The 26,534-nt window shown below is 45.1% G+C and overlaps 1 protein-coding gene across 2 annotated transcripts in view; it reads left to right on the top strand.

Moving 5' to 3' along the window:
- Nucleotides 1-3,467: 3,467 nt before the first annotated feature.
- The window catches only part of LOC311162653 (ceramide synthase 4-like), a 45,656-nt gene continuing 22,589 nt past the window's right edge, over nt 3,468-26,534 (top strand). Inside the window, exons 1-2 of one of the 2 annotated variants that reach the window (XM_084221087.1) lie at nt 3,468-3,667; nt 24,322-24,495. In XM_084221087.1, the coding sequence (XP_084077213.1) occupies nt 24,323-24,495 (173 nt within the window). In that variant the 5' untranslated portion in view covers nt 3,468-3,667; nt 24,322. Of the gene's footprint in view, nt 3,668-7,256; nt 7,890-24,321; nt 24,496-26,534 lie in introns of those variants that run through there. The other variant, XM_084221086.1, reaches the window with a different exon arrangement.

The following is a 26,534-nucleotide window of genomic DNA, read 5'->3' as shown; positions in this document are numbered from 1 at the left end:
TGTGGTTCTGTTGGAGCAGGGGAGTCCTGTAGGAAAGGGTGTATTCTTCCTCCAAAGACCCGTGGAAGTAGAAGCAGCTGCTGTTCCTCTGGGGAGTCCAGTGGAGCAAAGGCTGTGCTGGTGTGTCAGAATCTCCAGATTATATCTGGGTAGGAATACTTGGCTCCTCCCTCTGGGCGGAGCATCTCACAACGGGATGCTCTAGTTCTTATCAGTCATGTGGTGACATTCAATAGCCCCTTATCAGCAGATGTCCCCTGTTGATTATGATCACTCAGGAAGAGAGATAAGGAGCATTGCCCACTTGACACCAGACAACTGCCATACAGATGGCAATAGAATACATCTTGCCTTGCAATCTGGAACACATGGGCAGAAGGGCAGGGGCAGCGGTGGCTTCCCCTTCCCGGTGCCCTGCAGGAGGAGAGGCATTGAATGGTGCCAGCACCACGGCAGCCACCACTGCCTGTGCCACTGCCAGAGCCGCATGGCTGGCAGCAGAAGCACGACCAGTGATTCCCAACATGGAACCTAGATGAGATCAACTTCTCAGCACTGCAAGACCCCGCAGGATTCTTTGAATTCGTGGGATTTGTTGGCAATGGTACTTATGAGCAGCAGGTTTTTTCCTCCTAGTCAGAAAAAAAGGAAGAAGTGAAGACATGGGGGAAAAGACAACGTGGTGGTACCAAGGTCAATGGAAGGAAAGAAGGGGAGGAAGTGCTGCAAGTGTTGGAATTGAGATTTCTCTGCAAGCTGTAGCAAGGACTGTGGTGAAACAAACTGTCCCCTTGTAATGCATGAAGTCCACGGGGGATGAAGAGATCTACTCACAACCCATGAGAAAAGGTGCTCACGCTGGAGCTGGTGGATCCTAAAAAAGCTGTGGTCTAGTGGGAGACATGAACAAAGAGAGAGGGCTCGTGCTTCCAAACTAGAGCAGCCTAGCCTTAAAAGACTACATCCCATGGAGTAGTGATCCATGACATGCAGTTTTGGGAAGACTCTTTTGCCTGTTGGAGGGACTCACAGCAAGTTGGGCAGGACTGCTACTTGTGAAATTAGAACCATGCTGAACCACATTCACTGAGAACTGTCTCCCACGGGAAAACCCCATGGCATAGCAGAAGGAAAAGAGTCCTCTTCCTAAGCAAATTGTAGAAAGATCTCAAGTGATGAACTGAAAGGCTTCTTTTACTCCTCATTATCCTTCTCTGGCTCTGTTAATATTAAATTTACTTTATACCTTTAAGTTTGAGCCTGTTTTGCCCTTAGGGTGTTTTATTCCAATCCTTATCTCAGCTCATGAGCCCTTCATTATGATTTTCCTGGGTGCCTGGTGTCTCAACCAGTGTCAATCCACAACAGAGGTAAATTCTCTTTTCTTGAGTGCCCCCAGTCTATAACAGCAAGGATTGGAAAACACGCAGGATTTATAAGCTGAAACCTATGCTTTGAATTACATTTGAAAACAAGTTGGTAACCAGTTCATTTTAAGACCATCCTCTCCCCTCTGAAAATGAATGTTGGCATAGCAAATCCTGAAAAAAATTACTATAGCTGTAATAGCTGCATTTCTGTTCTTGTTCCCCTATTGAATGGGAATGCAATCCCATAAATTTGGCCCCACAATTTAAAAAGGATGTGAAGGTCCTCAGGATGTGATGGTCCAGAGGAGGAGAACCAAGCTGGTTGGGCTGAATGGCATGTCCTTGAGGAGCAGTTTAGGGCTCTGGTCTTGTCTCCTTTGGAGGCTGAGGGATGACACTGTTGCTCTCTGGAGCTTCCTGAGGAGGGGATATGGAGAGGAAAGTGGAGCCCTTTGCCCTGGGATCCAGGGACAGCACTCCTGGAAACAGTTCAAAGCCATTCCAGGGAAGGTTCAGACTGGACATGAGGGAGCATTTCCTTATGAAGAGGGTGGTCAGACCCTGGAATGGGCTTTTCTGAGAGGTAGTCAATGCCCCAGCTTGTCAGTGTTGAAGAGGCATTGGGACAATGGCCTCAAGAACAAGCTTTAGCTTTTGGTCAGCCCTGAAGGGCTCAGGCAGGTGGATGAGATGGCTGTTGGAGGTCTCCTCCTGCAGCAGGCACAGGGCCTCTCTGGCAGTCAGCAGCCTAAGATAAGAAATGCCTAGTCATGATGACTGGACCTCAGAAACCCCTCTTCCACCCTCTGACCCTTGTTATCTCTCTGTAAAACCACAGGTCATTTTTGCCTTGACCCTTACAATTGGACTGTTTCCCAAAACCCCTGTACCCTATATAAACCCCTATTTCTGCCCCGTTTGGCAGAAGAGCTGTCTGTCACTGTCACCCTTTGCAGAAGCTGCCAATAAAGACATATCTGTGGAACCTCACACAGCCTTCTCCTCTCTCTCCCTGCATCTGCCAAGGCACTTCACAAGCAAAGAGCTGAAATCACCAAAGAGCTGATCTCACTTAACAGCTGAGCTTGCTCAGATTGCCAGTGGCTTTGAGCCTGAGGGGCCCAGACAGGTTGTGCTTGCCTGGACTTCGCTGTCTGGGACACCCATGGCAGCCGGAGTCGGGGAGACCCTGAAAACCCCAGAGCTGCATTATATCCTCCAACTGAAATATTCTAGTCTGTTTAGTTCCTAGGGCTGGCTGCAGGGCTGCAGGGTCCCACCTGTGCCATTGCAAGGCTTGGAGAGGCCCTGGTACTCTCTGGAGCAAGAGCCTCAGGGTGGGTATGAAAGGTGCATGCAGTATGCAGCACATGGCCACCAGCTCATGGAGAGCTGAGAGACGTGATGAGGACTCGGCAGCCAGTGTTCTGTTCATGGTGTTACCTCAAGTAACACCACTTGCACACATTCATCTCAGTACCTCTGTATGAGTGTCAGAGAACTTGTGAATGAAATTTAAAGGCAAATGAATGGAAATGAAGTCAGTTTTGTTTCTAATAAAGTCAGCTATTCAGTATATCATCCTGAGTTTTGCTGCACTGGCTGTGCAAGGGAAGGGGAGGATGTTATGACTCTCCAGCAGGCTTGCCTGGGACGCTTCACCCTCTTCAACAAAAATATCAGCAAGGAACCCTTAAGTGTCCAGTGACGTGAGTCCTGAGGTCCTGACATTCACCCTGAAAATGGTGCTACAGGATGAAATCACAGCAGGTATGGGCAGAGCCAAGCACTACAGAAAGGGCACAGGATTGCTTGCTGAAGTTGCAGGGTCTAATATTAGCCAAAGGTCGGATACTTTAGAAAGCCTTTCAAGAAGGACAGAGATTGTGGGACAGCTTTCCTGCCTGTAATCCCCTGGAGCAGCGCACTCAATAGCAGGTCTTTGAGGCTTGTAACCCAAATCCTGCCAGGCTGCACAGAGAGTACAAATGGCTCTTGGATACTTAGGTCTGTACCTAAAATAGGAACAAAGCTGCTCCCATGTGCCTCCCCACAGAGCTGGGGGAGGGGCTCACATGACATCTGAGTGCCCATGGTGTCTGCATCTCTCCTCTTTCTACTTCACTTACAAAGTTGTACCTTTCTCTCAGGATACTGAACTTTGACACCAGGCAATAAGCCACCTTCTCTGCACACCCAGGGTTGTAAGGATATCCAAGGACAACCAATTCAGGCTGATATATGGCAGGAAAAATGTGGAAGTAAGACAGTGCAGCAGCCGCCAGCAGCAGGAGCGGGTAAGTGAAGTGCAATAAGCAGCGATGGGTGTGGGGTGTGGGATGTGTTGTCTCTGCACAGAGAATCTGAGGTCCCTCCGTGACCCTAAACATTAGGGTTCAGAAACCAAATAACACAGTAAGAGCAGACACCAGTGTCAGAATATTGGGATGGGGGTGCCAGCGGGAAAGAGAGTAAGTGGAGCTGTGTCAATGGGCATCACCTGTCACTGCAGGATTTAGGGCAGAGTTCAGCTAGCAAACAGCTGCTGAGAGACAGATAAGGGGGACCCAACTAAGTCCAAGCAAAAAATTCTGCATCAGGCTTGAACAAATGAAGAAACCAAATGGCACAGAATTCAGGATTATCTAAGTGGGAAAAAGAAAAGTGCATACACCAAAATATCAATACAATGGTGTTAACAGGAAGCTGCATGTTAACTTCCTAGGCAATAGTATGATCAGCAGTAAAGGAATGTCTTGAGATGGTGTTGACCCTCAAAGAGGAGCTGTTATTCCAGAAAATTCATAGAAGACATTGCTTTTACAGGAATAGCCATTGGTAAATGGAAAGAGACCTAGAAGATTTTCAAATTTTCCTAATCAAGAATGTTCTTTAAATCCCACCAGCCAGGTTACCCTGCATTTCAGGGCAACTAAGATGGCAGACACCTGTGCAAAGCACTCTGAGCACACTCTCTAGGAGAGTATGTAATTTATAGAGGTCCTATGAGTAAAACTAAGCTCTTGCTGCTGTGTGAAGGCTTCGATGGCATTCACAGATCCAGCCTCTGCACCACTGGCTCAAACATTCCATTCCATTACTGCTGTAGAATTTTTTTAATTGCTAGACTCCTTCTGCTTAAGTCATGTAAAACCCAACACCCCATTGGCCACAGCCAGTGCCAAAATGATGCCATGTCTGGTGCCGTGAGCAAGCAGATGTGGAGGCACCCAGGTGGAGCTGGAATTCATAGCCTCTACAGAAGGAATCAACAGCAGACTTGCAACAGAGATACCTGCTTTCTGTGAAGACAGTGGGGATTTATTTTAATCACCTGGCTTAGCTGATGACATGAAGACTTTAAGACTCATCAGACTGTTAGTGTTAGGAGTGTTGGCATGAGTAATGTCACTGATTCAGAACATGAGCATTTCTAGAGAGGAGGTTTGGTGCAGGTAATCATGGTTGGGCTCCTCTTGGGAAGCATCAGTGATGTGTCAGCCATAGTATCTACCCTCTGACACCCTCATTGCCTGACATAAACATATGCCTCACCATGATCTACATGACAGTCAATTTCTGAGTTTGTCTACTAGTGATTCCTTCAAAACTCCCAGCTTACCCTGCTCTGACAAAAAAGCCATAAAGTGATAATAGAAAGGCACGTTCAAAAGGATAGTCCTGTTAGCAACACCATCTTATTAAACGTCAGGTGTAAATAATTGCATTCTTCCATGAACTACCTGTGCAGTTCCAGTTAGACAGTGTCTCACAGCATCCTCTCTCAAGACCTGAGGAATTGTGGTATGTCCTGAAGACAAGCCTCCCCTTTCTTCATAAACTGGGACTATTTCAAGAGTAGATTAACTAGTTCCATGAAAATGCTGTATCCTGGTCTTGAGTTAAAATGGTTTTGGGATCCTCTTTAGGATGGAGAGGTGCATGAATAAGACAGTAGGATGAAGTGTCATGAGACTCACAACTCAAGAGTGACTTAAATGTAAGAATCCACACAAGGTGAGATTTGTTGATGGGCGATGGACCAGTAAGGCTGCAATGGCCAGCAGCTCTGCCCAGATCATGTGCCACAGCAGGCAAAGCATTTGCTCACCATTGCCAGACCTGGGCACATCCAGCTCTGGGGGTACCAGTGCTCAATTGCATTTGGAGTTTCATTCATAGAATCACAGAATGGCTTGGGTTGGAAAGGACCTTTAAGTCCATCTCATTCCCAGCCCTGCCATGGACAGGGATAACGTCCACTATCCCAGATTGCTCCAAGTCCCATCCAGCCTGGTCTTGAACACTTCCAGGGATGGGACAGCCACAGCTTTCCTGGGCAGAGTGTGCCAGGCCTCACCATCCTCACAGGGAAGAATTTGTTCCCAGTATCCCATCTAAACCTGCCCTCTGGAAGTGGGAAGCCATTCCCCCTTGTCCTGCCCCTCCAGGCCCTTGCACAAAGTCCCTCCCAAGCTCCCTTGGAGCCCCTTAAGGGAGTAAAAGGGGCTCTGAGGTCTCCCTAGAGCCTTCTCCAGCCTGAACTAATTTTGCTTATCTCAGGTCCTGCTGACTGGGAGGAACTTTATTTTCCCACTCGAGGGTGCTGTTCCCATTGGCGAAGGCCACCCTTCTGCTTTTCCAGTGCCCAGCATCACTTCCCAGAGCTCACAGACAAAATGGCCATCAGGGTTGCTCAGAGCTTCATTTGGACTCACAGAACAGGGTTTCAGAGGGTAACATTCTCGTGGACTCTAACTAGAGGACTTGTTTGACCTCTGAACACATCATCCTGTTCACAGTGGGCATCTGCTGGATAAATGATTACATTTTCATAAACCTGTGTATACTCATAAATATATTGTCTTATAAATATTAACCCAGCAGGGGTTCAGCAGTCTGTATTCTGAAATGATAAGTGATTTTTAAGTATCTCATATCCTAATTGTTTCATTAAGTATTGAACAAACCTGATACGTAAGAGACTGTGTGCCCATCTTTGTCCTTCAGACTCCTTTGGATGTCTCAAGGTACAAATCCCAAAAAAATTGGTATCTTTCATGGCTTGAAGGCAGCACTCTGCAGAGGGATTGAGTAGCAGTATTCAGCACTTGTAATTCTAGACTCACCATGATTTATGATTATGGACTGCTGAGGCATGCAGGGTTAGCGCTTCTGACCAAGGCTCTGCTCTGAGCTGCTTTGCTGTGTGGGTTTGTGCTGCTGTGGCTCTGCGTGCTGGGCACCCTCTGGTGAGGACACGGATGGGTCCTCCTGAGTGGGAGGACTTGGGTCACACCTCTGTAACTAAGAGTCAAAGTGAACGCAAGGGAAATTAAAGGCAAACAACACCTGAGCACCTTCCTTTGTTCCAGGGGTCTTAGATGGTTTTGTTCCACCTATTGCACACACTGAAACAAGCAGACTTTGGCTCGTGGAAAGTCCAATCCCAATCCTTTGGAAGTCAGTGGGAGTTTTTGTCAGTGGGCTTCAGCTCAACCCCAGAAAAACTGGCTTTATAAACATAGTCATTGTAGATCAAGCACTGTTTTAAGATGGTTTCAGTGATGCCACACAAGGAGATACTGGACGACCACCTGCTTGGAGGCGGACAGGTGTCCCCTGGGGCTCTGAGATGGCCAGAGTTTCCTGACAGGATTGTAACTCCAGGGCCCCAGTATTTCGTGCAACTATGTTCTCTGATATGCAGTGGCAACCTGGCTACTGTAACAGAGACTGTTTACAAGCCATCCCTTTGCCAGCAGCTGGACTGCGCATTGCCTATGGGAATGGAGCAGGTGGACTCAAATGGGTAAACGAGAAAACTATCAGCAAGTCACTGTGTTTGTTTTAAAATTGTTCGCATTTCTGTCTGCAAAGGTATTTATAACCATGCTCATCATAACCGTGCTGACTACAGCTTTAGAAAAGTCTGGCAGGAAAGAGCTGATGGACAGCATTTCAGTGAGACAAGGGAACAGCCTTAAGTGCTCCAAGAATGCATTATAGCACAGGAACAGCAAACAGGATCTGCGCTCCCAAGGCTTGAGAGCAAGAATGACGGAGTGGAATTTTTTTTTGGCCTGCGTAACACGGGACAGAATAGATCATCTCAAGGGTGTTTTTTTCCGGCCTTAAAATCTACACAGCTGAACTGCACTGATTCCAAAGCCGTGGTCCACGGAAGGAGCACTTTCTTCCTGCTTCGACTGAAATACTATGCGTTACTTTAACCACTGTTTTCCGTGTACAGAGCAGCTGCAATTTCGCTGAAGGAGCCCCGGGTCCCCCGCGCCGAGATCTCCCCGCGAGGCCGCCCTGAGCCGGGGCCGGGCGGGCGGGGCAGCGCCGGGAGCGGAGCGGGGCAGGGCCGAGAGCGGAGCGGGGCAGCCCCGGTAGCGGAGCGGAGCAGCGCCGGGAGCGGAGCGGAGCGGGGCCGGGAGCGGAGCGGGCAGCGCAGGGCCGCTGGCGGGGCGCGGCGGAGCCCGGGCCGGCGGCGCCCGGCGCGGGAGGCCGGAGGTGAGCGGGCGGCGGGCGAGGGCCGGGGGAGCCGCGGGGCTGCGGGGCCGTGAGCGCGGGGCGCCCGCTCCGCTCCGCCCGCGGCGAGCACGGGAGCGCCGCTTTTACCCCGGGGCATGAAAAATGGTGGAGTTGAGGGAAGATTTTCTTGCCAGCAATGAAAACTATTCCCAGAGAAAAGGACAGCAAAGCTGGGCAGGAGGCTGAGGTATTTCGTTCGTGATTTGAATTGCTTTTAGAAAGATTTGTGTAATGATCAAAATTCAAGTAGGATAACGACAAAAAACCAGCCAAGCAAACCAACCCACCCTGATTTTAGACTGGAGTTGCCGAAAACCTCAAATCAGATACTTGACAGCAAATTCCACTTCTGGAATCGTTTAAAGCCAGACCAACTGGTAGGTTTTAGGAGGTAATGGCAATGGGATAAGAGTAGAGTCAGGTGTCAGGGCATGAGGTGAGTGTTCTGGAGCAGACTGGTACTAATTTGCAGTCTGACAGCTGAATTTTAGCTCACCAGATTGGAAAATGTCTTTATCTGTATCAGTTTATCATCATTTAAAGGTAATTCCTTCTTTTGAAAGTGTAATATGGAGTTTTGTGAGATAAGTTTTGTCAAAGTCGGATGGAAGGTGTGTGTGAGAGGACTCACGTGGTGAAGTTTGCACTCAGAAGGAACCTACCTCTCCTTCAGCCAACAGTGAGAACTGGGGTGAGGTGTGAGACTCGGCTGGTGATTGATGAATCTACAAGCTCAGGTTTATCAAGATAGCCATGAGGCTTGAAAATCCAGAGGAATTTTTCTGTATTTCTGTTTTAAAAAAAAAAGGACCAAGCTTTTTTTAACTTGGAGGTTGTACACTGAAAGATAAAACTTTGTCAGATGCTTGTGTTCAGAGCAGCAAAGAAACTGCCAAAATGGAAAAGTGCAGCCAAAAGAGCTTTTTATGATAATCAAAGCTGCTGAGGCTTATTAGCTGTTAAAATCTGTTGAAATTTGCATATAATATTAATTTTCCTAATGTAATTCCTGTCTAATGTCAGAGTTATGCTAAGGAGATAAAGCAGAGTAGAGACTTCAACAGACTGACAACTGCTTCCAGACAGGAAGGAGGGTAAACACCTCCAATGAAAAATTATTATTGTCCTTTTCTTTTGTTATAGTCTACCATAATCCACAGAAATGGGTTTATTTTTGCTGTCTGTCACACCAGTGACAGAGAGACTTGGCTCCTCTGTTCACATGTGGCAAAGATTAGATTCATGCTGCCAACCTTTCATGTTGGGCTTAAGGATTTCAGCTCTAATCAAAATAAAAAACTCGTCTGAGTTGGACATTACAATGTCTGGGAAGCCCCTGCATTCCCAAATGAGAGACAAGTGGTGCTTGAGGATGTCTCAGCTATTTACTCTTTCTTCCCAAGCCTGTCTGGGGACACCAACCTGTCTGAACTCCAAAGGCCCATGGTTGTGTACTCGTGCAGGCATCCTCACAGGCTTCAAAGTTCAGTTTCCTGGTATATGCCTTTCTGTCGAAATAGAGTTAAAGAAGGCTTCTTTTTAAAGCTTCTCCTCATGACAGAGATTTTTTCTTCACTTCCTGAGGTCACCAGATTGATGGAGTGCATTTTCATTGGGTTTTTTACCACCACTTACAGTTCCTGATGTCCTTTCGAATGCAGAACTTAAATGATGTCCAATCCCAAGGAGAGCATGAGCTCTGGAAAGTCAATATCTTGACAACAGCCAATCTTTTATAAACTGGCAGTGTCCAATAAACACAAAAATCACTAAATCGGGCATTCCTGCATTTCATGTATTTTTCTGACAGGCAGCTAATGAGAATCCTTGATCATATTCATGAGCCCAAGAAGGCTCAAGAAGCAAAAGCTGTCAGGAAAGTCCAATTGCTTTCTGTTCTCTGAGATACATAACAAGAAAATTTATACTGTTTTTCTAAATTTTTATTTTCTATTTTAGCTCTAGCTTTTATAATACCCTAGACTCCTCCCTGCTGAGCTCTTGGGGGGAAATTGCTTTCAGGCTCACAGAGTTATCCACATTTTTCTTTTCTGACATGTTTATGGCAGAGAACAATACTTTACAGGGCAGGAAAGGAAGTGAAAGCCTTTTTAGATCACTTATTTTAGCATTATTCTAGGAAGTGGCTTATGTGAGCTCAATACACAAAAGTCAAACTGCAAAGCTGCTAATTCTGCTTGTGAAAAGTGATTGTGGTAAAGGAGTGTTTAGTCAATACAGCCACAGGTGACAAGGCTCCAGCCATCTGGGTGCACACCTGAGCTTGGTCTCCTTTTCTTCCAAGGCAGTTCCAAGGTAGAAGTCCATGGGAGTTCTCTTTTTGGGGAGCCCTGTGCACAGAGCTAGCACACAAGTTGGGTTTGTGACCAGTGCTTGCAGCAGATTGAGGGACCTCACAGCTGAGCTGTAGCAGCTGGGTTGCCGCCTGCCAAGGTCATGATGATTTGTCCAGACTTTGGAAGCAGTGGTTGTAAATGAAAGATCCCTCAGGGAATATTTGGTTCTTAATTCATAGAAAATTTCTCTGCAAGAGGGTAAAATGCAGCTAAAATGTTATTTGTACAGGTCTAAGATGAGTAGGGGATAGTTCTTTAAGCTTGTTACTCACTCTTAAGAGAAATAGGAGAAAAATACAGGCATGGTGTTTGGTGTGATATGATGCAGAGGGTCCCTCAGTTGTGTATGTACACCCAGAAATTGCTTGGGGATGCATCTATCACATATTTAGGCTTAATTTTCTGGTGTGGTTTTTTTGTTTTTTTTTTGTTTTGTTTTGGTTTTTTTTTCTGTTTGTTTGTTTGTGGTTTGTTTTGTTTTTGTGTGGTTATTGTTGTTGTTGGGTTTGGTTTGGTTTTTTGGGTTTTTTAGGTTCCTCTTGCAAAGGTTAGTAAGGAGTTGATGATATGAATCCAGATATTTCCAGGTATGATGTAGCAGATGGGCATTTGGAGCTCAGCAGAGGTACAGTTTCATTAGCTTGAGCTGCATTTCTGTAGAGAGAGGTGCCACCTTTGCTAGGTCTGGGCCATGTGTCACTTCCCCTTACACCTTGCATTGAGCCTGCACAAATGATTTTAAAGCCAGGAGGTGAATTGCACTGAGGAACTGGCATGGGGTAAAATCACCCCCAAGTAAAACCAATAAAAGTTTGGTTTAAACCCAAATCTTTCTCTCAAGCTGGTTCTCTGTGAAGCCCCACAAATTGCTGTGCTGAGCATGGAGAGGTGGTGGCAGTGATGTGGGAGAGCTGGCCAGGAATGGGTGGAGGCTGGGGTCCAGTCTTTGATGGCTCTGCTGGTTTACACTGGCTCTCGGTTGTAAGGAGCCTCTCTCAGCAGGGGGACCTTCATGCTGGAAAGAGCAGCAGTTTCATTTCAAGGAGTGCAGAGGATCTCTCCACCCACTGATATAATCTTAAAGGAAGCACATCTGTTTCTTTTCCCACTGTGGTACTCCAGTCTTAGGCTTTGTTCAGGTGAAAACAAGCTTAGAAGAAAGGAGATTATAGAACATTAAAGAACTGACATGCACAAGTCAGAACAAATAGTCCATCTTGATTTTCCATACTGTAGGGTGTAAATAACATGTATTTGTTCTGTGAAATTCTGAGTCATTATATCACAGCATTTTCTGAAAAATCACATTTGTTTAATAAATTTAGACTCATTGGATATATCCAGACATTACTATGACATAACAAGTCCACACTAAAATCCAGAGGGGCATGCAGTTTTGAACTGACTCCACTTTAGCTGTGAATTTCGAGCCGGTTGATAAGAACAAAAGTGTAATGAGATTTCTGGAGTCAGAATTGTTTATTGTGCTCTGTGTTTTATATCCTGCTAGTATTTCTAGTGTGTGTTCCAGGTTTCTTTCCTGTAGGAGAAAAGCCTCACTTTCATGTAAAGGAAAAGCAGAAGTCAAAAGGCTTACTTAAAAACAGATTGCTCTTTAGGAAGCCAAAATCTTGTAATTATTTCTTGCTAGTAAAATTAATTATCCTTGTTCTGGTTACTATTAATTGAGTAATTGACCCCTTCAGTGGCGTCTGTTGCAGGTGCAGAGTGTACACCTTTCCAGCACGGTTTCATTGCAATGCCACACGCTGCAGGTCCTGTTGGAAAAGCTGGAGCCCATGGAGGCCCTAGACCGGGAGTGCACCCGGGAGGAGCTGTAGGGGAAGCTCCAGCAGGAGCCAGGCACTGCCCCCTGCCCAGCAGCGTGCACAGCCCTGGAACGCCCAGTGCAGGTTCTGGTTCTGGATGAGTTCCAGGAGCTGCTGCCGGCCCAGGCTGGGCCTGCTGTGAAGCTGCTCTGAAGGGCTGAGGATGCAAAGTCTCCTTTGGACGCATCCTGGCCACCACAGGTGTTGGCAGAGCTCCTGTCCTTGGGCCTGCTTGGGGTGACTCAGTGCTCCTGGTCTCACACGCTGACCTGGCTGTGGGGTGCTTTTCACCTTAACCAGGGGTCTGCAAGCCTGTTCTGTGCCCTTAGCCACCCTCCTCATTCAAATAAAGGTTTGCATTTTATTGTGGGTCTCTGCTATATGCATGTATTCACCTTTAGTATATCTGTATTGAAGGTTTCATATTTAATTCTACTGGCATTCTATAGCAGGTTCTTCTTAAATAAAAAGAGAAAAAAAAGTCATCATTTTTCCCAGTTTTGAAAGTCCACTTAAGGCTGTTCTGTTGGGGGTTGTTTTTATAGTGTTTTCATTTTTACTGATGAGTATGCCTCAGCAGGTTTGTCCAGAATTAAATAGCAATGTCAAGAACCCAATGCTTGTTCCCCACTGCTTTTCCAATATGCTTTAGTTTTAATTAATCCAGGAGTTTTATTTGGAAAAATAGGAAATACGTTCAAAGAGGATTGCGTTAATTCCATAAACTTTGAGACTGATTTACCTTTTACCGAAACTGGTTTTGATCAGAAATAGTGTCTTTGTTTTAAAAGTCAGTTCCAAAAATAAGAAATTCTTCAAATACTTTTCTTTCTGAGGCTGCTGCACTGGTAGTCACAGGTTATGGCATATGCCTTCCAACCGACCAAATGCCAAAGCTTTGAATCAAAACAGATAAGGAAAAATAAATTGTGAAAGAGGTAAACTACAGGCTGTGGTCACGTTATTTTGTTTGTAATGAGCAGTGTTATTTTTATTCCTGAGGTACTATAAGAGCTTTTGGGACAACAGCTTCTCTGTTGTTCATCTGTCTGTCTTCATACATATTTGAAAGATCCTTCTGCAGGGTTTGAAAGATGAATTGTCAGAGTTTGTGTTAAACGTTTTCAAAGAAAAGATCAGAGGAATTTTTCTGTTTAGAGAGGATATTGAAGTCAAAGCATGAAAGCAGAATTCCCCAAATAATCACTTCTGTGTGCCTTTTCTTGTAAAGTTACTTGTGGTGAATTGAAGCAAGGAGAAAGTGACCCTCGGTATCAGTATTTTAAAAATAAACCCTGAGCTCAGGCAGCGTGAGTCAGTGCTGTGCCCGGCAGCTGGGGGTGCTGCTGGTGCCTTGGGGGATGCAGCTGAGGGTGCTGCTGGGGGATGCAGCTGAGGGTGCTGCTGCTGCCCTGGGGGATGCAGCTGGGGGTGCTGCTGGTGCCCTGGGGGATGCAGCTGGAGGTGCAGCTGGGGGATGCAGCTGGGGGATGCAGCTGGGGGTGTTGCTGCTGCCCTGGGGGATGCAGCTGCAGCCGGAGGTGCTGCTGGGGGATGCAGCCGGAGGTGCTGCTGGAGGTGTTGCTGGTGCCCTGGGGAATGCAGCTGGGGGTGCTGCTGCTGCCCCGGGGGATGCAGCTGGGGGTGCTGCTGGTGCCCTGGGGGATGCAGCTGGAGGTGCTGCTGCTGCCCCGGGGGATGCAGCTGCCCGGGGCTGGCACCGTGTGCTCGGGGCCGGGCTCTTCACCCTCCGCAGCCACGACGGGGTCGGCTCGGGCAGAGCAGAACAGCCAGCTGCAGTGAGGTAAATCAGTGTCTGTTCTGCAGAGGAATTGAGAGGAATAAATGGGGTGTCAGAGTTCTCTCTCAGATCCTTCAGCAAACACAGGGTTCCTCCAGAGCAGGAGGAGTCCAGCTTGAGGAGTGACCGAGTTCCTCAGAGGACCAGGAGGACGCCCAGGGCTGAGCAATCCCAATGAGCTCTGTGTCCAGTGGGAACACGCATTGAAAGGGTCCCACTGCACGTGTAATTAAGCCATCCCATAATGCCAGAATTGCTGAATAAATAGCACAGTGTGGTTGCAGCCTTCAAATCTTGACAAGGAATACACTGTCCTATAGTGATTTGTTTATGTAATAGGTAAACTCCATTGGAGGCAGGTTCTCTTTATGTTAGGCACCTTCCAGCAAAGAAAAGAGCCCAATGCCTATGGAAACAACTGGAGTTTTACATTCTGCTTTAGAGGCTGCTCCTATCACAGAGCTTTTAAGCTGTCTGTGCTAATGAAGAATAATTTGTATTTACATTTGTTTTTCAATGAACATTATCATGTGATAGATTGCATTACTCATTAAGCAGTAATGCTTGTGAAAAGTGACTCTCAATGCTTTTAATCTTGGAGAAAAGGAAATCTTTCCATCAATTGCTATCTCAATGTTTTTGAAATATTTTGCTTTTGCAGTAATGTTGGGAATGTAGATGTTCTCAGATAAGGTTTTGAGTTTTGTGTTTTGAAATGAAAAATCATGAAAGCATGTACTAGTTCTACAGGTAGGAGTATAATTTAAAAGAATCTTAATTTTAGCGTAATTAATTTTTTTTTTCCCTAAGCTTTGGGAAACAGGCTGGGGAGTTTGCAGGAACAAATACATGGGAAACTGATGGAACTGTTGATACTGAAATTTAAAGCCAACTCATAGAAAGTAATTAAAGCCTGTGTGTTTCCTGCATGAGGGAGGGGAGCAAGGGTTGTGTGAAAAGTCATTCACTGTGTGTGTAGGTGTACTGCATTGTAATACAGGATGCCTCCCTCAACTTCATGCAGCAGATTAATCCCAAGTGATAGGTAAGCACTTTGCTAACCGATGTTGGCATTAGAGATGATCCAGTTCCACTTTGCTGTTTGATCTCTGTGAGGTCTGTGGCACAGGTTGCACAGAGCAGTCCCTTAGGCTGGTTTGACACAGCAGGTTCTCTTGCTTTGACCCAGCATTGGCTGTTCAGGAGTTCAGCGCTGGGGGGGATGCTCAGAGGTGCTGCTGTGATGAATTAGAAAACTTGACTGGGGAAATGGCCTGGTTGGAGGAGGAAGAGGGATAAGAGGCTTGACTGTATGAATCAGGAGCAATGGTGACACTTTGGGCTGCAGGGAAGCAGGAATTGCAGGTGAAACTACGGATGAAGAGCTGCTGAGGGCTGCACAGCCTGTGGAACCTGGGATGTGGCTAAAGGCAAAAGGACAGGAGAGGAGGAGCTGTCCTGGAAGGGACCAGAAGGGCTTGCCAAGGGTGGTTCTTAGAGGATAGGTGAGGAGAGGGCCATCAGACCACAACAGTACGATTATTTAGGAATGCTTATGCTTCAAAAGGGCTGGAGAGTCAGGTAATGCACTGGAGAAGCATTGCACTGTCACATGAGCTCGTAAGAAAGAGGCTTTTTTGAGAGATGTGTTGGTATTTTAATGTGACTTGAGTATGGCTTGGAAGCTTGAACCTACAACCTGCTTTTTGTTATTCTCAATTTTTAAGTTAGAATTAAACTTTTCAAGGCCTGGTATATGTTTGTTGAGTAACAGGGTTAGTGATAATCAGTTGAGTGATTGCAGTTGGTAGAAGAAACAGTTTCAGGGGTATGTATTGTCATGAATTATCTGGACAAGTATTTTTTGCTCCTCCAGCATCTGAACATCCATGCACATAACCTGGGTCACAAGGCCAGGCTTGCCTTTGGAAGAGTTTCTCACAAAGTTATTGCTCCCCAGGCTCAAAGTCTTGAGCCTTATTTGGTGTGTATTCTCACAGTGTAGTTCCTTTTTGTGACTTTCTCTTCCAAAATCTGTTAAAAGGCTTCTGTTGGTGTATGAACTGCTTGTTGGTACAATCTTTGTGGATAAATAACATTTCTGTTTAGAGGCTTTTTAGCAGTTTTTACAGTCTCTTAATTCAGATTGAAGGACATGATCTCATTAAGATTGCCTGACTCTTTCTTTGATACTGATAAATTTAGAGAAAGAACAGGTGAGCAGTTCTAGGAGAAGTAATCTCCCTCCTGATTCTTTGAGTGATCTTCCAACCTGACTTCTTAGCTCATTGTGGCCTGAGGCCAATAATTTGATTTTCTTCCTCAATTGAGTCAAGTGATGTCAGACAGTGATGGCTGTTTCTACAGTGAGACTGGAGGAAATAGTAGATGTCAGGAGAAAGAATGAAGGAAAAAAATGCAAAGAAATTGATAAGTAGCTCATTTGGGGTTTATAGGTACCTCCTTCTTATATTTTACATTTGCACTCTTGAGAAACACACACAGGTCTGGGACTGTGTGTTTTGTGGAGATGTTGTAGCTGCTGTTTTGAGGGCCTCACTTGCTTTACTTGGACACCAGTGGTGTCTGATGTTCTTACTAAGCCATAATATGGTCTGTAGCTTCCTGCACAGGGATGTGGCCAAACAATCTCCTGTGGTTTTTTGCCAATTTTGTTTGTTTGTTTTGTTTTTTGTTTGTTTGTACAGTTAATGTTCAGTAGCAGAACATTGTTCCCAAGTGTCAGGACAACAAGGTTTACGTTACCTCACTCTGCCCTCGGAAGGCATTACTTCATGTAAGCATGTAACAGGAATGCTACTTCATTTAATAATTCAGCCAGGAACTAGGTACCAGCCAAACAGCAAAGGTCTTCAGCTTTTGTCTCTTGCTTTTACCCTGATAATCCAATACAGCACTTTGTTTTTCAGACTAGTTTGATGAATGCTGCTGTTCAGCCCAGGTTTTTTGCAGCATTAGTAGGGAAGTATCTCCGGGTTCTTGGAGGAAAAGTATGGCAGAAACAGCTGTGATATTTCAAAATTTGAATCTACCTTCTTGGGTTTTTCTTAAGTTTCAGGAAATGAGATTTGTGCTTCTTCAGGGATCTACTTGGCAGGAGTTCATGGGAGACTCTCCAGGCAGGTAAAGGTGCTGATCTTCCAGGACAGCCAGATCCAAGCACGTGTAGTCCCTCACAACCTGCAAGAAGACAAACAAACATGGTAGGAGGCAAGGGAGCATGGGCATGGAGTGTTGTTTGAGCTCAAACACAAGCAGGAAGCATCAGGAAGGTGAGAGAGCTATGAATGGCCAAGAGCAATATAGAAATTTGCCTGGGGAAAGGAGGATGCAGGTAGGAAAGCTGAAGCTCAGCTGGAGTGAGGCACATGAAGAACACCCAGAGCAGCTTCTGAAAGCACATTGGTAGCAAGAGAGAGGCTAAGAAACATTTGGGCACGCTGCTCTGACCACCTTTTGACCAAGACATGGTGAAGCCAGAGGTATTTGGGGCCTTTTCTGGCCTTGTTTTTCGCTGAATAAAGTAATGCTTGTTTTTCACTGGGCAAAACCAGGAAGTTGTACTCATTCCCCTCAGCGAGGGATGACTGAATGAGAAGAGCTGTCTGATTTGCATTCTGACGTGGTGAGTGACATCAGCTGAAAGCCTGCTGTGCTGTGGGTCATACCTGCACTCTGCTCACAGCCAGGCTCTCTGCACTCACAGGCAGAGCAGCCCAGCAGGGAAGGAGCTGGCAAGTGGAGCATAAGGTATGGGAGGTTAGTGTGTAATTTATGCTGGGTGAGGAAGATGTTCTCTGCAGATCTAGGTAAGCAAGCTTGTCTATTGTGGAACTTTTATTTGCAGATTCACATGTTTAATTGGGGATTTTGGGGTTTTTCTGCAACAGACCTCTCCCAAAAGATGAAAATTTTGGCCTTTGAACAGAGCAGCATGTGACTTGGAAAATGAAGTTATTCTTGTGTAAACAGCAGACTTGAAATAATTTGGTAGGAAATGTGAGCTGGTAGATCTAAGTGAGGAGAACATCCAAAAACTAGGAAGTTGAGGGTAACTGGACATTGGTAGAGAAACAAGGCTGCACAAATAATTTCAAATTTTCGATTATCTTCCAAAAAAGAGGATATGGAGAACGGAGTCTGGGTGAGGAGGGTGAGCCTGGAGAACATCGTGTTGGTGATTACAAAGGTGAGGAGGTTGTGGTTTCATTTCTCTTGCTACTGGTCAGAGTTGAAACATCTTATTTCATTCAAAACCAAATGGAGGTTCTGCCAGAAGCTGTAATTTTAGGGAAAGGGTGGGTAGAGTCACAAGAGAAAGAGATAAGAAGGCTGGGGAACTAGAGAAATAAAACAGAATTATCTGCAGGTAAAAAGAGATTAATACCAAAACCTGTACATGTGATGGGAGATTCTGCATCAGCTGTGGCAAGAGCAAGCAGGCTTGTAAAAAATCTGCAAAAGAAGTTCAAAGAAATGGATGTGTAGAGGGTGATGGGTTCTGTAGGAATGTTACTTTGACAGGGTGAGGAAGCATGCTAGGAGCTAAGATCAATAAGTAGTTCATGGACTGGAACTATATGGAAAAGTTTAAATATTTTTTCATTACCATGGGAGGACCTTCTTAGGCATTTTTCCTAATTGATAAATTTCAGTTGAATCCCTTGCACACTGTTCATCCATGGTTAAATTTTCATTATAAGAAAAGCCTTAAAATGGTGAAGAACCAAGAGAAACATAGTTAAGAAAGGGATCTTGGGCAGGGGAAGTGTTGTTTTGAGTAAGGTGATATCTGAAAGCAGCTATGACTCCAGGATGGCTAACAGAGATGAGGAAATGAAATGAGCATATCAAAACTGAAGTGAAATTTGAAAAGCTTAATGTATTCCCTTCAGGCAGGTGACTCTAACTAACTAATCTCCATCTCAGTATGCTGAGAAAATAATGAAGATAATGCTATGTGTAATTAATTTTGGAGCAAAGATTTTTTAATCCATAAATTTTACCAAATCTTTGGTGATTTTTTTATCTATAAATTTTACCAAGTCTTGATATATATTAGAAGAAAGGTATAAAAGATTTTATCAAAAAGAAAAAAAAAAGAAGCGAAAATTATCCTAGAACTGTAATACTATAATACCAGTATTGTGATCATTAGTGTGAAAGTTTAAAAAAAGAAAAATCCTTGGAGATGGAGATTAAGATATTACATTTAATATGGGTGTTCAAAAAATAGTCTGTGCTACATTAGTCAGAGCTTTATTTGTTAAAATTATTTATTTCTGCCTAAAAGAGATGCAGTAATTTTCATGTCTAAACTAGTAGCTTCTCTTGGGTAGCTCTAACAAGTAGTTTTAGTAGAAGACAGGATTATGGGAAGTATCAAACAAGAAACTGCCTAGAAAAGCTGTCAGGAGAGAATTTACTCAGGGAGTTCTTGGCTAATTGATTTCTTAGTAAAATAAGTAAAAAACTTCCAATGCATAATAGGCAGTGGAAACTCAAATTTAGGCAATATGGACCAGAGTAGGGCAGGAACACAATGGCTCCAAATTCCAGTTTAGAACTATATGGAGGACTTTGTTTCTCTATCCAAATGTCTTGGGAAGATAGGACAAGCCTCTCCATTTTGGTCTCCAGCATATCAAGATTGAAGAGGCTTTTTTGGTTTTCTTTAGCCTTAACCCCATGGAAAAATAAAGCAACTTGACTGGAGAAGCAGCAGAACTGCATGGTTGTGGTGGTGTGCTTCCCCATGAAGCAGTGATTTCCCTGTGGCAGTGCTGACCTGCAGGGGATGGCTGCATCCTGGGAAAACTGGCCCTGCCAGGAATCCCTGCGCTGCTCGGGCAGCCGGGCCATTATCGTGCTGCTGCCCTTAGACTAATTTGACTTGGCTGACCTCAATGGCTTGGCCCAGAGCCACTGCAGGGATGTTTGTACCTTTGGCATGGTTCACCCATAAACCTGCATAATCCACCTGCAGACAATGGCCCATGTCTGCTGTAATTGAGCACTCAAGGCCTCTGCAGCCAGTTCTTTCCGAGATGTATAAGCTGTTTCTCTCTGTTTCATCTCCGCCCTTATCTGCTAGAGTCACACATATAAATTTACATGAATATTTGTGTACCTATATATTAATGTTTTGCTTGGGAATGGAGTCTGTAAGTGAAGCAAGAGAGTAACTCTTTGAAGATGTAAGCAACAGTTAACATTGCCTGGGTAAACCTGCTTAGCCATTTTACCTGTGAGACGAGCAGTAACCTCTTTAGCTGGATGTCCTGCTTCTTCTCAAACAGTTCTGCTTCGAAAGCGAAACCAAACATAAACCTGGCCCTGCAGGGTTCAGTGCCCTGGTGTTCTGTGGCTCCCCACCCTGCTGTGCTGCTGTGCTGCTGTGCTGCAGGCGCTGCAGATGCAGCAATTCCTGCTCTCCTTGGAGCAGCTCAGCAAGCCCAGCAGCAGAGACCTTTGCAATGCGGAGGATTCAGATGAAACCTCTGTGCTCACAGAAACCAAAAAAACAAGCAACACCAGGAAAGGCAAGATTCAACAAAGTAAATACAGTGGATGAGGCCACTGGGCAGCAGAGTCCAGTTCCTTCAAGACCTTCTGGCTGTGTCACCTCAAAGGCGCTCAGTGAAGTCCACTTTGCCAGTCTCCTCTTGGTGCACTATGGGCTCGGGAAGTGCTGAAGCCTTGATTTCTGGTTTTGATTTCATCCTTACATGTACCTTTCTACAACCCACCTAAAGCTGTTCTTTCAGCATTTACTATTTTGTTGGCTGTTTGTGAAGTCCTTATGTTGATCTGTCCAGTGTTTCCCACTATTGTTTGTCATCTCTGCTCTTGCTGAGCTCTGTGTGAGGGGGTGTCTTCTCTGTCAGACCGGTGTTCAGAGCTGAAGGGCTTGGTTCTGTGCTTTACAAAGCTACAGTGCAGGATAGATGCTGTGTGAGGTGTAAAGAACTTCTGAGAAAGAAATGGCACTGCTTACACTTTTGTGTAGGTGCTCAAAGGGCCTTTTAGACACACCATTGTCTTCAGCTTTCCAGCAGCCTTGACTTGAGAACTTGACCTGTATAAATTGAAAAAGATATATGTGTTGCTTCATGTAGTACCCTGTTCTGTATTTTTGACTTTTTGTTCTGTATTTTCTGCAATGTGTAAAGACTGCTGCAAAGGTGAAGAAATATTCCATGAGGGTGATCCTGCCTATCTGTGTTTTGCAATTAGTCAATTAGGTACTGTCTATTTGCTTCCTTAGCACACTGAATCTATGTATCCCCCCTTAGCAAATTGGACACCTATTTTGTATTCTCCCACAGAGAGTCCCCAGGGGAGTTCAGCTGCTGTTCTCTACCAGGTGTGGTTTTGTGTTGTTGCCAGACGTATACAGCTCTGGAGGGAGAATGTGGGATTTTCTAGCTACAAAGCTGGCTGTGATGGCAGCTTTCCCCAGCATGCCTTCTGTCTGCACAGTGGGAGAAATGTTTTTTGAAGAGCTGAGCCAAGGAGGAAGTGCAATTTCTCTCTGGAGTTCTCCTAGGTATTCCTAATGCTTTTCCTAACTAGAGGTGAGATTTTTAACAGCTGAGAAAGTTTACCAACATTTTGAGGTTGGTATGTTCAATGCCTGTAAAGTTCTTTGCAATTCAGGCACCTCACTTTGGTTACCTGGCTCTTCAGGCTGGTATCCAGTCCTGTCTGAAGTGCACAAGTTGTTTTGGTGTGGTGTCACCATGCTTCATGGTGAGGGATGTTGAATTCATCGTAGGCTAAGCCCACATACAGTTTGCTTCTATACAAACACATTCTTCTCTAGAAATGCAGACTTTGATGGAGAAACCTGGGTTCACACAGTCTGTAGGAAGTTTGGGGACATCCTGAAAAAATGGTTCACTGAGGCTTGGGGGTTCAGCACAGCCCCCCTGTCCCATGGGCAGCGGGCTGTGTCACCCCAGTGGAGCTGCAGGGGTGAGTAGTGTGGTTGCTGAGCAGTCTGGAAAGGTTTTTCTGGCAGGTGTGTGTGTGTGCTTCAGCCAGCTCTGTCTCCAGTGAGCTGTCACCAACCCCCATGGTTCTGGCTTCAGGTGTCTTTGCTGGAGCACTAAAGGTGAAGGAAGGGAACTGTCCTAAAGGATCCTACAGCCCTGCCAGAGGATCGGTGCTTAGCAGCAAATGTTCCCACCTCCAGACAGCCTTGGTGGGGACAGGTAGGTTATACTCTCGGCCCCTGAGAGCTGCAGAGACTCGAGATTTGGCAGGCAATTCAAAAACTATTGCATCCTGCTTGTCAGGCTCTTAAAACAGGATTAGAAGAATCCATAAACCGTGTTAATCTCCATTTAGTGGAGATGTGCCAGTGGTTTTTGTCCCAGCATTGTCTGGAAGAAGAGCTAGAAGAAGGAATGGAGAGCAGCCTGGAAGTGGTATCAAAACTGCAGTTTCCAGAGGCCCAGGAGCTACACAAGAAAGAAAATACTGTTGATTATTGTCAAACTGAACTCTAGTAAAAACCTGGATGTTCTTTCCAGTGCTAGGGAAGCCATTCTTCCACTTCTTTTGGTTGCAGTTCTTCAGTATGTCAGGTTCTTGATTTTTAGGAGGATTTTTATGCTGTGGGTTTTACTATGAAAAGCTGAAATCAGGCAGTGCACAGTGAAGGAGAAGAATGCGTTTTTCATAAGATGGTTTTCCTTTTTCTTTGGGGAAAAAAGGAAATGTTTTCCTGCTTTATATATATATAGATATAGATATATAAATTCTATATAGTCTATATATATTTCTATAAGTGATTAGAAAGTTTGCATCCACTTACTATCAATTACACATATGTTTTTAATCAGTTTTGTCCTCAAACCAAATTGGATATGCATGTGCCAGGAGAAATGAGTCAAATCTGAAGAAATAGCATCCTGTTCTTCCCTGTTGTAGTCAGATCAAAAGAAACCCTGAGGGGAGTAGTAAAGTCCAAATCAAGAAAAGATGTCACATTTCCATCCAGTGCCTGAAGGGAGCCTACAAGAAAGATGGAGAGATACTTTTTACAAGGGCTTGGAGGGACAGGACATGGAGGAATGCCTTCAAACTGAGGGACAGTAGATTTAGATGGGATATTAGGAAGAAATTCTTCCCCATGAGAGTAGTGAGGTCCTGGCACAGGGTGCCCAGAGCAGCTCTGGCTGCCCCTGGATCCCTGGCAGTGCCCAAGGCCAGGCTGGACAGGGCTGGGAGCAGCCTGGGACAGTGGGAGGTGTCCCTGCCATGGCAAGGGTGGAATGAGATTCAAGGTCCTGTCTAACCCAACCCATTCTATGACTCCATGGCTGTGATTCAGAAAATATCCCTCAGATATCAAAATTGCAGAATGAGTTTAACAGAGAAATTGCATCAGCATTAAAGATATGTTCAAAATAAAATGGCTGATTAATTTTTGATTTGATAGGCAATTCTTGCAGAAAATAGGCCAGGCCTTGGACTGTGCTTGAAGAGAAGCTTTATAAAACTTGGGCCAGACACTTAAATTGTATGCTTTTTCTCTAGCTTCCTAAGGTGGCATTTCCTGTGCACTGTTCTGATTGTCTCAAGGGGCATTTCATTCCCATTTCCTTCTTCTGTGCCTGCACAAAGTCTTGACTTCAGAGCTTGTGTTTGGGATGTTGGTTGTTACCAGCTAAGAATGAGCAATGTGTGTTGGAGAGCAGTGCAGCTCATATTTCTGTATGAGGTAGAGTTATCTAGAAACGGTATTTGTGTGTTGAATTGTCATATCAACATTCTGCTGTCCATTTTGCTGCTAAATTCACTGATCATATATATGTAGATTCCACATTCAAGCATAGTCTTTAAATTACATTAAGAACCCAGCACAAAATCCACCTAGCACAAATATCCTTACTGAAGTACCTTCCTTAGTAATTCAAAGCAAAAAGATTATATTTTTTCTTTTATAAGGCGAAGTCTCAGAATAGCAAGTGTAATGCATACACACACACACACACACAGAGGTAATGGAATTAGAATCTGTAAATAGAAACAAATAAATACAAAAGATCAAAAACTGAAAAATAAGGATATATGCATAAAAAGTAGAGCAGACTTGCTGCATGCCCACAATACTAAGCTGTAGAGAGGAATCTCTGACCCTGAGAAGTTTGGCACCAATACTCCGTTGAATTCTGAGGCACTTTTCTCCATTTTGCCCTGTTTTGGTTGGGTGCCAGGAGTCAGCATTTCCCAAGCACACGATAAGGATCTGTGAACAGGTTATCAGTTCTTTGGGCAGTGCTGCAGTCCCACAGCCAGATGCCACCTCAGCAAGGGTGTAATCCTTCCTTGGCTTGTGCTGACAGGTTTTCTGTGTGCAGGGCTCACTTGATTCTGTTCTCTCCTCCTTCCAGGATGGCTCGCTCTCTGTATGAGTGGCTGTGGCAGCACGAGTTCTGGCTGCCCCCAGGAATCACCTGGGAGGACATGCAAGAATCTGAAGACACTCATTACCCTCAGCCTCGTGATCTCCTGCTCAGTATCCCTTTTGCTTTAATCTTGGTAGTCATTCGATGTGCCTTTGAAAGGTAAGTTATTTATTACTGTTTGAGGTTTCTCAGGTACAATGGGAGCAGTTTGGGTCCAAAAGCTGGCGTTGTTGTCTGTGCCAGTGCATGGCTGAAGAGGTCTGCAGAGACTCCATGTCACAAAGCCTGCTGACATTTTCAGCTCCTTCCTTTCAGAGGTGTGTACTGGCTAAAGAAGTGTGTTGAATGCAGAGCACAAACCCTGTCCTTAGGGTCTGTTTGCAAGCATTGTGACTTTGTACACATTAAACAGATCAGTGTAGGTGAGGTTTATGTGTGTGTTCTGCTGGTTTGTGTGTGTTGCATGTTACTCGCTGAATCTGGGTTGAGTGTGCAGAAATCGTGTTGAGACTCCATCATACAGTTAAATCTCTTTATCCTGGGTGATGGGGATCTGGAGTATTGCACCTGACAGACAAACCTGACCAAGATGCATCAGACTGGGCTGAGCCCTGTGCCTCAGCATCAGCCCTGCCTGGCACAGGGGTGTGTGTGGTACAACCCCACAGGGGCTGGCAGTGCCCCTGCTCCCCTCTGCCAGGGATGGACATTTGGGGCTGCTACAGACCCCGCAGTGCTGGGCTGCCAGGATTTCTGCTCCTCATTCTGCTACCAGATCTGCTTTAGGGGCTGCTTTTTGCAAACTCTGGGATGTCATCCTACTAACACAAGAAGTTACTCTGACTCAAGGATCCTCCTGGCCAGAACCATTTGAATGTTTTTCACGTTACACTTCAGGACAGAAAATTTGGGCATTATGACAAAAGTATAGCGAGCAATCCTGCAGGTGTCACTAACTCTGAGTTTAATTATTAAAGTCCTGAACTGGTGCCATTGCTTTATGCAGTTTGGTCAGTAGTTAATGTGGTTGGTGACACATGATTTGCTGGTGGAAAACTGAGATTTACTACAGCATTAACTGTTGTTAAGACTGCAGAGCAAGTCCCCTTCATGATTTTGAATACACTTTAAAGTGTTTTTCAGTATATTCAAAACCTAATATTCTTAGTAGCTCTCTGAGAAGGTAATTTGAAATCTTTGGTGGTTTTAAGTTTAGAAAGAGGGGAAAATGACAATTTAAAAAATGTTTTATCATTCTTTTTTGAAAAGTGGGTGCACAACAAAATGGAAATGGACTTTTCTGTAGACTAGAAGGATGGTTTTTTCTGCGGATTCTCTGTGACACAAGGGTAGCTTGGAAAAACCTATAGAAGTTGAAATAATTCAGAGCTCTCCTATAAGAATGTTTTTATCTAAAAATACTGGCTGTAAGTTGGGGTATTTTATTAAAACTAAATGTGGGAATAATTACTGAAATAATCATTTTAGGATGATACAAGATTGGAATTAAAATCTCCTCTTTGTAAACAATATGTTCAGTGTGCATTCCATAAATTCCATGGTTTTTGTCCTGCACTTTCCCGGGGACAGGGCATCTTGGTTACCTCTATTCATGTGGAAACCAAGGTGCTCCAGGTAGCCATTAAAACACAAGTGACTCACATTTCTTCCCTGCTGGTGCAGAGACCTGGCTGGATTCCTGCTCCTTCAGGTGGGCCCTGCTGGTGGGGACACAGATGTGCTGGAAATGGGGCCCATCTGCCACTGATGGCCCTTGGCCAGTTTATGGCTCCCAGTGCAGGACATGGCCAGGGAGAAGGAGGAGCCAAACCCTTCCCTGTGCTGGCTCAGGCAGGACATGAGCAAGGGGCACACACAGAAATGCATGATGCTCCATCTGCACGTACTAAAACTCTCTTCTTACTGTCAAACCCTGGAAGAGTTTCCCCAGAGGGGGAAGGAGTCTGCATGGGCAGAGTTACCTGACACCCAGCTGGACTCAGCCCAGGCAGCTGCTGGAGCAGCAGAGCTGGGCTGGGTGATCTCCAGAGGCCCCTTTCAGCATCTCTGGTTCTGTGCTTCTGTGACTCTGTCCCTTTATTTGCCTACCTCCTGCCACACCACTCCCAGTCAATCTAAATATCTTTTTCATCTGCTTTTAGATGCCAATGGCCAAGTAAAAAGATTTTTTCTTTCCC

Source organism: Fringilla coelebs (genome assembly GCF_963513975.1).
Source record: "Fringilla coelebs genome assembly, chromosome: 24".
Taxonomy (NCBI): Eukaryota; Metazoa; Chordata; class Aves; order Passeriformes; family Fringillidae; genus Fringilla; species Fringilla coelebs.
Note: the sequence above shows the minus strand (reverse complement) of the source record. Positions and strands in the feature narration are given on the sequence as shown.